At 60.1% G+C, this 14,354-nt stretch overlaps 1 protein-coding gene across 10 annotated transcripts in view; it reads right to left on the reverse strand.

Annotated features, from left to right (window-relative positions):
• Nucleotides 1-14,354, reverse strand: part of RALGDS (ral guanine nucleotide dissociation stimulator) — a 67,833-nt gene that overhangs the window by 36,562 nt on the left and 16,917 nt on the right. For 2 of the 10 annotated variants that reach the window (XM_089913938.1, XM_089913937.1), the window contains exon 1: nt 7,918-8,149. The exons of 5 other annotated variants lie outside the window; for them this stretch is intronic. In XM_089913938.1, the coding sequence (XP_089770064.1) occupies nt 7,918-8,100 (183 nt within the window). In that variant the 5' untranslated portion in view covers nt 8,101-8,149. Of the gene's footprint in view, nt 1-7,917; nt 8,150-14,354 lie in introns of those variants that run through there. 3 more of the 10 variants (XM_089913943.1, XM_089913941.1, XM_089913934.1) reach the window with 3 other exon arrangements.

Raw genomic sequence — 14,354 nt, forward strand, 5'->3', positions numbered from 1 at the left:
GCGGCCGACAGCCCTGGCACCTGCCCCGGGACCCTCTGGGGCAGGAAGGACTGGGCCCTGGACCCCACAGGTGACCCATCCTGTTAGCAGAGCAGACAGCACACAGGCCCGGGAACAGGCAGCCCGTGTGGGCAGCACCAAGCCCCTGGGGGTGCTCTGGCGGGGGCTGGGGAGCTCCCGGGGGAGGGCATGGCTGAGCAAACAGCAGACACGCTGGGGGGAGGCGTCCACAGGGCAGCAGTGAGCTCTTAGGGGGAAAGAACGCCAGGTGGGTGGCTGTGTCCTCAGGGGACAGATCCTCCTGTCCCGCCCCAAGCAGGCACCCACAGATGTCCCCAGGGCCCGGGGACCCAGCTGGCAGCTGGGCCTTGCACACACTGCCCAGCCTACCACCACTTGGGTCTGGAGCGAGGGTGGTAAGATGCCTCCAGGCCCTCGTGAGCAGAGGCTGGCAGAACGGGCACCAGGGTGCCCCATACCCCACTGTCCCCCGGAGCACAGCCCGGAGCCCCAGGGACAAGGAAACAGCCTGGGTGACATGTTAGTGTGTCACCTGATCAGCCTTCTTGGGGTGATGGGCCAGCAGGATGCTGTGGCCCCAACTGACTGCAGGCCGAGCCCTGATTCCCGCAAGACAGAGTAACAGGGTTGCCGGGAGCCGATCCCACCCTCATTTCTGGAGAGAACAGAGGGGACCTACTGGGCCTTTTCCAGCCCTGCCATCTCCCCCAGAAGGTGGCTCGTGCCTGCACACACGGGGGTGGCACCTTCTCCCATCCTGGTGACCTCTCTCCTCCCACACAGCTGTACATTTGCTGTGGAAGCTCCAACTAGAGACCACGCGGGGCCTCCAGACCCACAGACGCCTCTGGCTGCAGACCGTCTCCCCCTCACTGGCCAGGGGCTCACGGAGGAAGAGGGCCTGAAGCCACACCATGGTCTCCTCCCTGGGGCTGCACGTGGTGGTCTCCTCCCTGGGGCTGCACGTGGAGAAACCTGGTCTCACTCAGGCGAGCGGGGGCGGGGGGGGGGAGTGGGAGGGCGGTGGCCCCCATGTGCATGAGATCACCGCCCGGGGACCTCATGGCACCCCGCTGAGCTGCTGCTCAGGCCCAGTGAGTCACAGAGGTCACCCGAGGCCCTGACCCAGCCACCCGCCAGCACCCTGCAGCCCTGGGCCCACCGGACCCACAGGTACTGTCTTTCCTGCAGGGCTCTGGCTCCCAGCTCAGCTGAGCCCTGCAGCCCTTGGCCTCAGTGAGACTGTCTGGGAGATGGGCGAAGGGCAGCAGCTCTCCAAGGGGACGAAGGCGGCAGGGGTCACGAGAGGGGACATGAGCGGCTCGGCGCCAGGCAAAGCACCCAGGAACAGGACCTGAGGGCGCTGTGGCTGGCGAGCTGACAATGGACACGGGGCCAGGGAAAGCCTCCCGGGAGACCTGCCAGATGCCCGGAGAGCTGGAGGAGGGCCAGGTGAAAGGGAGGGCGGGTCATCCTAAATCCGTGCAGAGGAGGAACCAGGCCCGCGGCTTTCCGACCCTTTAGCCTTCTGTCTGAATGCAGGAGCCAAAACACGAGAGGGATCAGGGATCAGACAGGGCTGCTTAGTCTCTCCGAATCCCAGGATCCCGGGACAGTTTGAATACAAAGTCGAGCACCCATTTTACAGAGGTGGAGACCAAGGCCCAGGGGAGACGGTCAAGTAGAAAATGTCCAAGCCCTGGTTCATCTCTCAGATTGTGTGCCCAGGGAGGGAGAAAGAAAACGCCAAATGTGTGTGGCCCTCCCGGTGGGCGACGGGGCGCCACCCTCGGGCCTGCCCCCACCCCAGGTGGGTGTCCTGCACCCTGAGCCCGAGGACATGAACAGACCCCCAGTGAGGACTCAAGGTCAGCCCTGGATGGGGGTGGCCACGCTCCTGGTCCCCAGGCACTGCAGCCCAGAGGTGGCCTTAGTAGGGGACCACACGAGGTGCATGGGTGGCAGGGCAACCGGGGAGCTCAGTGACCCCAGAAACTGCAGTTTGGGGACCAGCCTGTGCTGAGCCTCCAAAGAGGCTGACCCATCTCCCCAAGAACCTTCTCGGCCAGCCCGAGCCTGGCTACTCGTCAGCGTCTAGAAGAGAAACGTGCCGCCAGTGGAGAGCGGAGACCAGACCTCAGGCTGGCCTTGCCCACCTCGTACTCCTGCCCCCCCAGGACCGGCTCCTGACCGTCAGGCCTCTAGGGGCCAGGCCTGCAAGGGGGCATGGCTGGTGACAGCTAAGGAGGAGGGTGGCCTCTCACGAGGGGGTGGAGGGAGGGCCAGCTGACATCAACACCACTGGCCACAGCATCCAGCACTTGAGGGCATTTCCCAGGTGTCAGGCCCTTTGCACGCTCATCACACTTAATCCTCCCGACACCTCTCTTGATGGGTGGCGAAAGCCAGGCGGGGAGCTCATCCCCGTCAGGAGACAGGAAGAGGCAGCCGGGGCAGGGATTTGAACCCTGGCCCGTGACAGTCATGTGCCGTGGAGACACACCTAGGCCTCGCTCCACTGGTGGCTGCCACGGTCACAGCCTCAAAGTGCAGTTCAGCCCCTGGTCACACACATGCTAGAGGGAGGGAGACCAGAGACAGAACAGGCTTCCTCAGGTCACACAGCCAGAGGGGGGCGGGGGGGCGGGGAGTGGCAGTTCCCTCGCACCCGCACCTCTCCACTGAGAGGGGATTGGTCGGGGCTCCTGCCACAGGATGGCCAGGGCACCCATAGGCCTGGGGTCAGCTACAAGAACCAGGCCTGGGAAGCACCACGCTGACCAGGCTGGCCAGCATCCTTCTGGAGCCCTGGGCACGGGCACTCCCCTAGCACCCTGTCAGAAGACACAATCGTGGCAGCCACGGCCTGTCCGGCTCTGACGCAGTACCAGGCGCCATGGGGACCGCTTGCCAGGCCGCCTGTCTCTTTCGGTCCTCACCAGAAGCCTAAGTGGAGCAACTGGCCTCGAGTCCAGATAAGGAAACCAAGGCTCAGGGAACGAGAGCACGTCTAGGGCTGCGAGAGGCTGAGCCGGCCTTCCAGCCCAGCTCTCCTCCCTCCAGAGCCCAAGCTCTGGACCGGCACGCGCGACGCTGCCCCTTGGGTCAAAAGGACAACATCGTTCCTCCCTCAAGCCCGCAGAGCTGGCTGTGCCAGCATCCGGGGGCTCCCTGGGGAGGAGAGGAAAACGCCGGGCAACACGCACTCTCTGAGCTCCCAGACTGCAGGCCCATGCTGGGTGCCCTCACCCTGCTCACCGAGCACCCTTCTGGCAACCATCGGCTCACCCCCTCCCCCGCCCCCCGCCACAGGCTGGTCAGGGGATGGAAACTGGGGGCTGCTCAAAGTTCCGCTTCTCTGCACTGGGCTGCAGGTTTCAACTCCCACCTCCTCAGAACTGGGTTGGGGACAGTGGCTTCACTGGAGCCACGTGTCCAGGAACGCGGCACTCCTGAGCCTGAGAGGCTGGACGCCGAGCCTGAGGCAGGGCGGACACAGCATGGTGCCACGCTGTGAGGGCCTTACAGGCAGCCAGTCCTCCACTGGGTGGCTGGGTGCCACCTCCCCAAACCACCCCCACTGGCCTGCTAGGAGGCTGCAGATGGCCAGTGCTAAGTCTCCTCCAAACCCTCCTCACCAGCAGTGAAGAAGGGCCTGGAAACGGCTAACTTCCAGGCTGAGGATGGGGCCCCAGTCCTGCCTGCCAGCGGTCTAACACCTCCCAGCACTGAGCCCCCACCCGCTCCTGCCCCAGGGCCATCCCGGAGCCGCTGGGGAAACAGCTCAGCGTGCCCAGTCCGGAGAAGTCCTCCCCGCCAGAGAAGGAACAAGGACCCAGTACCAGCCAGCCTGGCCCCTGAGGAGTAAAGCAAGAGGGGAACCCGAGAGTCCATGGGGGCCCAGCAGGTGGCAGCCGGTCAGGCCCCTCGTGAACCTGACAGGCTGTGCAGCTGCTGGAGGCTGCCCCCTTGGAGCCTGCCGGGAAGCCTGGCTGGAAGATGACAGTACACAGACTTACACACACACACGCAGACAGACACACACACACACGCACACACACAGACACACACACACAGACACACACACCACACACACAGACACACACACACGCACACACAGACACACACACACCACACACAAACACAGACACACACACACACGCACACACAGACACATACACACACACCACACACACAGATACACACACACGCACACACACAGACACACACACACCACACACACACCACACACACAGAGACACACACACACAGAGACACACAGAGACACACACAGAGACACACACACACGCACACACAGAGACACACACACACGCACACACAGAGACACACACACACACCACACACAAACACAGACACACACACCACACATACACACAGATACACACACACACACACAGACACACACACAGACACACACACAGACACACACACGCACACACACAGACACACACACACACACAGACACACACACACAGACACATACACACAGACAGACACACACACCACACACACAGATACACACACACACAGACCCAGGACACACACACGCACACACACAGACACACACACACACCACACACACACAGACACACACACGCACACACAGACACACACACACACAAAGACACACAGACACACACACACCACACACACACACCACACACACACAGACACACACAGAGACACACACACAGACACACACACCACACACACAGATACACACACACACAGAGACACACACAGACACACAGACACACACAAAGACACACAGACACACACACACACCACACACAAACACAGACACACACACCACACACACAGATACACACACACACAGAGACACACACGCACACACACAGACACACACACACAGAGACACACACGCACAGACACACACACACAGAGACACACACACACACAGACACACACACCACACACACAGACACATACACACACACACATACATACATACCCCTACCTCTTAGGTCATGCCTCTTGGCCTAAGGCTAATGAGCCCTGGGGGTTAGTCTGGAGCCCTGCACACCTTGAGATCAAGAGACCAGACAACGGGGAAGGAGGCGGGGAGGCTGGAGGGAGACGCATCTCCCCTGCACATCTCTGCTCTGCCCGAGAAGGCTTCCTCATTTCATTCCACCCACATACACCGCGCTCAGGGCTTGCAGGCTCCCTGCCCGGGTGGGATTCCCGCCCCTGCCACTCACTGGCTCGGCGAGTTTGTGCAACCTAGCACCTCGGTTGTTCCATCTGTTAAATGGACGACAGATGATCCTGACCCCCAAAAGACATAATGCACGCAAACTGCTCAGCACACGGCCTCCCACCAAGTGCCGGCTCATGTTACCTATTATTGAAAACCTTTAGGGTCCAGCTGCGGGCTTGTTTCTTCCTTGAAGCTCTGCCCCGCGTCTTGTGGCCCAAAGCACTTTCACCTTCCTCTGGCCTATAAGCACCCCTACCCTTCACCAAGCACGGGGACTTCTGGGCTGCCTGGGCCTGGTTCCGTTACCCTAACAGCTCCACCATCCTCCTGGGGCACGTGTAATTGTCTCACTGCGCGGTATCCTTCTCTGATCCCTGTGGGCTCTCGTACACGATAGGCGCCCAGCACTGAACACTGCCCAGCTTCAAATCCCAGCTGCGTCCTCGCTGGCCGCGTGTACATTAAGTTCAGGGACTTCGCTTCTCTGAGCTCCAGTCTCCTATAAAGTGGGGTCGGCACCTACTCGGGAGGGCTGGTCAAAGCCAGCTGGAACGAGGGGGTGGCGTCTGCAGACAGTAGGTGCTACGGACTCCGGGGCTCCTCCTGCCTGGCTGAGGCAGTGGCCCGCACGGAGGCAGGGGCGTGGGCCCGGTGACCTCCAGAAAGCACAGGACTGCGCGGGCCGGGCTGGGTCAGCAGTGGCCTGGCTTAGAAGTACAATGATGAGCAGATGCCCAGACGTGTGAGGACATCTGTTAGCCCAGAGAGGGAAGGACGGGGTGGAGACTTGTTAAGGAAAGGGGGACCGGGGAAGGAAACAGAAACTGCCTAGTGGTTTCCAGACAGGACAGGGACCACGAACAGCCGCTTCAGCTCTGGCAGGCCCCAGCGACCAGGAAATCGGCCCCAGGATGGGGGCGGGTGGGGGTGTTGGCAGGAGGGACAGGGACTTCCCCACCCCCTCCCCCAGCTCATGGTAAATGGTCATTGTGTTTGGTTTCCGGCAGTGGCCTCCTCTCCTGCCAGGACCCTGGTTTTCCTGCCCCAGCCAGAAGCTTCCCCTTTGATTTCTAAATAGCAGCCACGGCCTGGATCTCAGTGCTGGGGCCAGTGAGGAAGAGGAGGGGGGAGAGGGGGAGAGGGGGAAAAAGAGAGAGAGGGAGAGAAGGCAGACCCTTGGGCAGGGGTAGGGCTCAGCTCTGCCTCTCCCTCGGTTCCTCAGGGATACAGACGGACAGACAGAGGGAGGGAAGGAGGGAGGGAGAGAAGCAGCTGAGCGGCCCACCCCTGCGAGCACGCAGGCCGGACCCTCCAGCACACAAAGCCCGAGGAGCTGCCAGACATAATGAAAGTCAGATGAGTGCTGGGCTGGTGTCAGGCCGCCCACCCCCACCCTCCCAGGGGTCTCGCTCCAGCCACTAATGAAGACCAGAGCTGTGGGTGGATGAGGGTCGGGGAGTGTGCCTGGCCGGGCCACCGGCCAAGCTCAGCAATAAAGGGTCTCCCCGGCCCGAGGTTCTCCCACCAAGAGCTCCCTCCACCTCCTGCCTTCCCCCCACTCTGGGCAGGGAGATGCGCTTTATCCTCGGGTAAGTATGCATCCCGGCCCCGTCTAGGCACTGGGGACACAGAGGCACGAGACCCATACTGGCAATTACAACTTACCCGGGCCTAAAGTGACAAAGCAGGGATACCAAGGGGCCCTCGCCAGCTCGGGGGCTCAGGAACCCCGCTGAGCCCTCCGACCCAGGAATGGCCTCTGTCCAGGCCCCAACCCTGGATTCTGCCACCCTGGCCGCAGGGAGTAGGAGGCTGGTGCACAGTCAGGTGGGGGGGGCACTCCTCCCCCGCCCCCCGCTGCCCAGAGCACACTAGAGACAGGAGTCCAGCCCTCACCTAGCTCCCCCAACCACATGCATGATAGGCACACCCCCGTTCTGAATCTCCCCAAATCCTTACAGATTCAGGGTGTCGGCGCATTTTCTAATCAAGAAGTGAGTCACCCCTCCACCTGAGAGGCCCTTGTCCCAACCTCCCCGCCTGGACACCGGGCCCCACTGGTTGGAGGCCTGTCTCCCCACTCCCCCGCTTTGAGCAGCCCAGAACATCGGAGTCCACTTCTGCCCCCAAGGGGGGCTGTCTGTAAGACCACTGTGCTCCCAACTGCCTCTGAGGATTCTAGAAGATTGCCGCCCTAATCACTAGTTCACCACCTGCATTTCGAAGCCAAACTGCCTAAGCCGGCCCCGGCCTGGCCACGGGGACTAAATACGGCCCAGCCCTGCTGTAGGGAAAGGCACAGACGCAAACAGACAGCGACTGCCCGCGGGAGCAAGTCTACCTGGGTTGCAGGGGCGCGGGAGTGGCACACCTGGGCTCGGTGAGGTCACGCACTGGGACGGATAGAGGGGGGCACGAAGACCCGGTTCTGGTCCCGAAACTGTTGGACCGGCTGGCGGCAGCCCCTCCGCCCACCTGGCTGCCTTGGGGTTGGCGCAAGGAGGGGGATTTCTGCGGAAGGACCCTCCCCCCCGCAACCTCCGGACTGGGGGTGGTGGTGACCACCACCACTGGAGGTGGGTGACCCGCTAAGGACGCTGGGCCCCCACCCACTCCTCGCTCGGCCGAGCGCCGGGCCAGCCTGGCTCACCCACCTCCAGGCGCGGCAGGTCGGGGTCAAGCTGCGTGAAACTGTGCAGCACCACCGGGCAGCTGTCGGGGCCGCCCACCTCCAGGCGCACGGCGTCCCACACGCTGCGGCTCCGCCGGGAGCCCGGAAACAGCGGCTCGGCGCCGCCCGCAGGCCAGGCCGCCTCGGCCCACATGCGCTGCACCATGGGCGGCTCGCAGCGGTGCGGGCGGCCGGCCGGGCCGCGGGACCCGGGGCGGCGCGGGCGCGGGGCCGGCCCGGCGCGCGGCGGCGTCGGCGGCGGCGGCGGCCCGCGCGGCTCGGCCCTGCCTGCGCTCTGCGCCCGCGGCCCGGCCCCGCTGAGGTCAGGCCGGGGGCGGGGCCGGCTGGCCAGGGGCGGGGACGGGAGGCGGGGCCTGCGGCGTGGAGGGGCGGGGCCAGGAGAGAGGGTGGCCAGAGCCGCCGAGGGGAGTGTGTACGCCTGCGCGCGCGCAAGCCCGGTGGAGTGATGGCGGTTTGCGTCTTAGGGAGTGCTCGTGCGGCGTGTGTCGTGGGGCTGCGGGTTCCACGGTTAGGCCCTTTGTGTGGGTGCGTGCGCGGGCTCAGCGCACGGGTTGTGTAGCTGTGTGACTTGTGTAAGTGTCGACGTGTGGCCAAGCAGTGGGTCTCCACCTCCCATAAATTCCAGTTAAGCCCCTCCCTAGCTCTGTGGCCTCGGACAAGTTGCTTAACCTCTCTGAGCCTCAGTTTCGTCACCCGAGAGGATCACAGTGGGTAACTGACATATATAGCACTCACTCTGCCGATGCCTGTGCCTCGCTGTGTGCTCCCGCGTCCTGGAACCGGGTCCTCAGTGCACACGTGCACTTGGAAGTCATGAGTGCATTTGGAAGTCATGAGGGTTCGGGTGTGCATTTGGTGCGGGGGGGAGGGGCCTCTGCCTGCACTGTCTCAGCCCTAAGGCCACCCTGAGGAGGTACAGGCAGAAGGGAGGCAGCAGAGGAGGGGCAACTGGGGGAAAGGGGGAGGACCCAGACCAGGCATCACCAGGTGGGGCCAGCACTCAAGAGTGAGGAGGGATCAGGAGAGACAAATGCCAGCTAGGCACCTGCCACTGGTCTGGTCACCTGGGGCCACTCACTGGTGGCTTGAGTGCTCAAGGTCTCAGGGCAGCCTTCAGGGCGGATGTAAGGATGCTGAGGGCTGGGGAGGAAGCAGGGCTAGGGAGCCTCAGCTGTGCTTTCTAAAAGCCAGGGAGGAGGCAAGTAGACAGATGAATGAATGGGACCCTCCCGCACACCAGCACACTGCCCAGGCCTGACCCTGGCCTCAGCCCTCAGCCCTCACAGAGGCCTGCAGTTGCTGTCAGCAGCCCCGGCAATGCCACCAACCTCCCCAGAACTGGTTCCATACCACTGGGCCTCAGTTTCCCATCTGTAAAATGAGAGGGCAGGTCCAGACTACTCATTCCATAAGCATATCTCGTGCACCCACTGTGTGCCAGGCCTCAGGTACCCATGGACAGTGGGGGCCCAGCAGCTCCCGCCCACTTGCGTGCCCATGTGGGCAGCTTGAGCACCTGCCGGATGGTTCTCCATCAGGCACAAGGCGAGGCCTTGACAAAGACGCACGGAAAACAACTTGGTGATTTCTATTAAAGGCATTAAAAACGCTCATGCCATGAAAAAGAATGTGTATATGCATAACTGAAGCACTTTGCCGTACATCAGAAATTAACACAACATAAGTCAACTCTGCTTCAGTAAAATAAATTTGGAAAAAAAAAAACGCTCATGGCTTTGATTCGACAATCCCACTCTTGGGAATTAACCCTAAGGAAGCATTCAGAGATGTGGGCATGGATTTCTGTACAACGGTGTTTATGGAAACCTCAATTACAACTCTACCAAAGGAATCAACTCAAACACCCTATGCAGACTTACTGTCAGGACCCCGTGCGCCATTACCTACCACAGTAGGACAATGATACAGGGAGATGCTCGGCTATAACTGTAAAGTCAGAAAACCACGATGCAGAGCATGCTTTTAGAAGCTGACATTCCACGCGTGCATATGACTAGAGGGACCTACATTGCAAAAGGAATGGTGGTTATTTCTGGGCAGTGCTATACACTGTTTTCTTTTTACTTCTCAGAATTTGCTAATTTTTCTAAAATATTTTAGTAATCACACACACATAATAAGAAACGCTGGGTTTTGTTTGTTGTTTTCGTTTTTAAAGCAAGATGGGTAGATTTGGCTGGGGGTGGAGACCCCTAGGAGGCTGTTGAGGAAGCCCCAGGGGAGGGTGAGGTGGGTGGGACATATTTAGAGGAATGAGGTCTTCAAAGACCAAGACAGGGGTGACCTGGACACTGCACACGGCCTTGGGCTAGAAGCTTCTCTTCCCACACTCCTTCTCCTGGGGCCAAGCTCTCAGTGCCTGGAGAGCCCAGCACCTGCCTGTACTCACTTTATCTCTTTTCTCTGCTCCCTTTATCTCTTTCTCCCAGGGAGGGGCCTGGGAAGCAAGCTCGTGCCCGTTTTACAGCTGGGGAAAGGGGCCCATGGAGGCCAAGTGACTCCTGAGTGCACCAAGGTCACTACCTCTCTGACCTTGAAGGTCAAGGGGGCCGGGGTTAGGGGGGCCCAAGCAGGCTGGGGAGGTGAGGACTGGGGAGTTCCATCAGGACGCAACACACCAACACAGTCGGCCTGGCTGCCTCCCATCCGACTACCTGGACATCATTTGCATGGAGGGGGCGATGGGGGGGTTCCCTCTGGTTGGTGTCTGTCTGGTTGGTGCCTGTCCCCCTCCCCGCCTTGTTCCCCCCACTTTGGGGCTCCCCTCCTGGGTCCTGGCAAGCTTGTTTGCTGCTCCAGCTGCGTGAACATGCGCGCACACATACGCACACACCCTTAGTTCCCAGAGGGGCAGGGTAGCACAGAAGCCAGGTTCTGGCACTGAAATACCTGGGTTTAAAGTCCAGCTCCACCCCTTTCTTACTGTGTGACCCTCCCTCCCTGCCAATGCCACCCACCCCTCAGCCCTCGGCCCCCGAAGAGTCACCTGATCTCCAAGGCACAGTTTTCTCCTGGTTAGCAAAGGGAAGACAGCACAGGTAAAGCTCCTCACCAGGGACTGCAGTTCACTGAGGCCCCCCTCCCCGGCCCTCAAGCACGTCCCCTCACGATCCTCCCCCAAAGCTGTGGGGTAGATCTCTTCCCAAGGGCAAAAGAGAGGGGGCCAGGACAGTAGGTGCCACCTGATGGATGAACACAGAGCCACCCACGAAGTGCCCTTGCCAAAAACCTAACCTGAATCCAACCAGGCCTCTGCATGGAACAACCTTTTGGGGGAATGACAGGGCACAGAACATGTTAAACACATATAAGGATGCACCCCACAAATTCCAGACTCTGGGAATCTTCACAGGACAAACCACCCAGTTTCAACAAATACATTTCAGGGGAAAACACAAAGGAGAAACTGTAGATTAAAATAAAGGTGGGACAGGGACTTCCCTGGTGGTCCGGTGGGTAAGACTCCGAGCTCCCAATGCAGGGGACCTGGGTTCGGTCCCTGGCCGAGCAACTAGACCCCGCATGCATGCCGCAACTAAGAAGCCCGCGTGCCACGACTAAGACCCGGCGCAGCCAAAATAAATAAATAAATATTTTTAAAAATAAATAAAATAAAGGTGGGACATACGACCAAATGCAACGTGCGGATTCTGGATTGTGATTTGAACAGGGCAACTGTTTTTTTTTTTTTAAAAAGAAAACAAAGAAAACCCTGAGGAACAATTGGGATTATTTGAACACTACTGGATACCTGATGATAGCCAGATGATAGACATCATTTTTTGGGTGTGCTCACAGGATTTTGGTTACTATTAGAGTAATGTATTAAAATATTGATGGATGGGGCTTCCCTGGTGGCGCAGTGGTTGAGAGTCCGCCTGCCGATGCAGGGGACGTGGGTTCGTGCCCCGGTCCGGGAGGATCCCACATGCCGTGGAGCGGCTGGGCCCGTGAGCCATGGCCGCTGAGCCTGCACGTCCGGAGCCTGTGCTCCGCAACGGGAGAGGCCACAACAGTGAGAGGCCCGCGTATCGCAAAAAAAAAAAAAAAAATATATATATATATATATAGATGGATGGAATGATGTGCCTGGGATTTGTGTCAATATCGTTTGCTGTGGGGAAGGCGGGCAGGACATGGGGCCAGTAAGAGAAGAAGACGCAGCACAAGTGGCCCCGCACTTGGTGATCAAAAGCGCTGCGTGCCTTTATGCCATTTTCTCCACTTTTGTGTCTTTTTGGAATTTTCCATAATAGAAGTTAGAAAAGAAAAAGGACACAGTTTGCAACTTGTCCCCTAATGCTGCTGAGGCTCCCAGTAGCCCTGGAGGGAGGGGAGCAACCTCCAGACCTGGGGCCAGCGCAGTGACCACGCCCCCACCTTCACCATTTCCCAGGCTCCTCGCTCCACACCCAAGGGGCACTCAGAGCATCCTTACAACACAAGGGGCCCGAGGCAGTGGGCAGCTGGGAAACTGAATCACGCAGCTCAGATGGGGCTGGAGGCAAACCCAGGGACCTCAGGCAAGCCTGAAATCGAGTCTATGCTAACCTGGGCCCTTGGAGAGTCTGCTGGGAAGAGAGAGTACAAAGCACTGTACAGCCTTTCCCCGGAGAGTGGATCTGTCCTTCCCTGGGCGTCACAAGGAGCCCTGGACGACATCGCCATACAGACCATTCCTGTAGGCAGGATGCTCCTCGCACGGGAAGCTCAAAAGACAGGTCTCTAGCTGACAGCTGGGAAGAGAACCGGGCCAAATCTAGCCCACGTGTGTTTTGGTTGGCTTGCAAAGTGTTTTTCAGTTTTTGAGCCAACAGTAAAAGGTCAGGTGATTTCATATAAAAATCCACATTTCTGGCTGCTCCTGTAACTTTGGACAACCCAGCCGCACCGGGTCTGTGTTCCCATGCAACAGGAGACCGGGCGGGAGCTGACAGGCAGCTGTCCTCTCCAGCCGAGCCATCTGCTTGTGGGTTTGCCCCAGACCCCACTCGGCTTCCCATCACTCCCTGGCTCAGAGGCCCCTGAGTAGCCACCTCCAGTTTAAGGGAAAGGTGTCTCAGGCCAAACCTCTGGGGCGCCTTTTCCTACCCGCTGTCGTCTGATCATTGGTCCCCCTGATGCACAGCAACCAGAGGGGTCTTGACCCTTCAAAGCCCCCCAGCCCCTCGCCCTCAGACAAAAGACCAACTGCTTGGTGCAACCCCAGCTTGCATCTCTGGGGTCCTCTCTCACCACGCCCAGTGAGGCTCACACAGAACAGCTGTGGTCCTCAGAGCCTCGAGCCAGCCCCTCTCCGCCTAGCCCATGCTTCCCACTTCCCACCCATCACTTTGCCCAGCACAGGGTCCCAGAAGATGGGGTTTGGGCCCAGGGTGCAACTCTGGGGAAGCCCGGCAGGCACACGGTGGCTCAGAGCGAGAACTGATTCAAGGAAATGTCCAGATGACAAGGGCCTTGGTCATCACCTCCTCCAGTCTGGGCTCGGCCAAGGTGATGGAGGGAGCTGGTGGCCCAATGAGGAACAGGTACCCGGACTCGGACCAGGCCTTTGTGGAAAACCTTTCACCTCTCACTGGGCAGGTGGAGGTCACCAGGTCTGTCTGTCTTTTCTGGTCTATATTTAGAGCCTGGGGAGGTCATTGAAGGGGTGTGGCCTGGCCAGGCTCCTCGGTCATTCCCCTGACCTGATGTCACCATTCCTGGCAGCCTGAGTCCTGGGGTAGCCCTCTGTGGGCGGGTGAGCACACACCTTGGCAGGAGGTGATGCACCTGGGCTGAGCGTGGGAACTGTTGGCACAGCGAGGGGGCCCAGCTTAGCCCCACCTCCTCTGCCGCTGGTCCCTGGGAACTTCCAGGGACCGCCTCCTCCTCTTTGGCCTCACAGGCTGGAGGCCAAGCTCAGAAATGGTCAGGAGGTGGGAAGTGAAGCTTCCAAACATCTAGGAGACCATCCTGGGTGGAGGGGTTTGACATCATCATCGCCCCAAATCTCTGACCTCACAGGGCGTTGCTGTCCCAGGGTGACTGGAACAAGATGAACCAATGCCCGGAGCCGTGGAAGTGGCTCAAGACGAGGATGCCCGGCATTCCAGATGAGCTATGAGCTCGCTGTGCGGCCTCCCTTCCTCCCCCGGAGGTGGGCGTGCGTGGCCCTGACTCTAACTCTTGGGACGCTAAGGGGGACACTCGGAGGGGCACACGTGTGATCCAGGGCCACAGGGTGAGACCAGGAGCCACTCTGATGACAGTCCTCCACTCCCAGAGCGCTCAGGGCCCAGCAACCTGAGGGGTCCCTGACGTCCCCAAAGGCCACCAATCCAACGTGTGACGAGCCCGAGGTGGGAGTGCAGGGGAGGAGAGAGGAAGAGAAACAGA

This window comes from Delphinapterus leucas, chromosome 6 (assembly GCF_059928025.1).
Source record: "Delphinapterus leucas isolate spDelLeu-1000000601 "Yukka" chromosome 6, BTC_Dleu_Yukka2, whole genome shotgun sequence".
NCBI classification, from domain to species: Eukaryota; Metazoa; Chordata; class Mammalia; order Artiodactyla; family Monodontidae; genus Delphinapterus; species Delphinapterus leucas.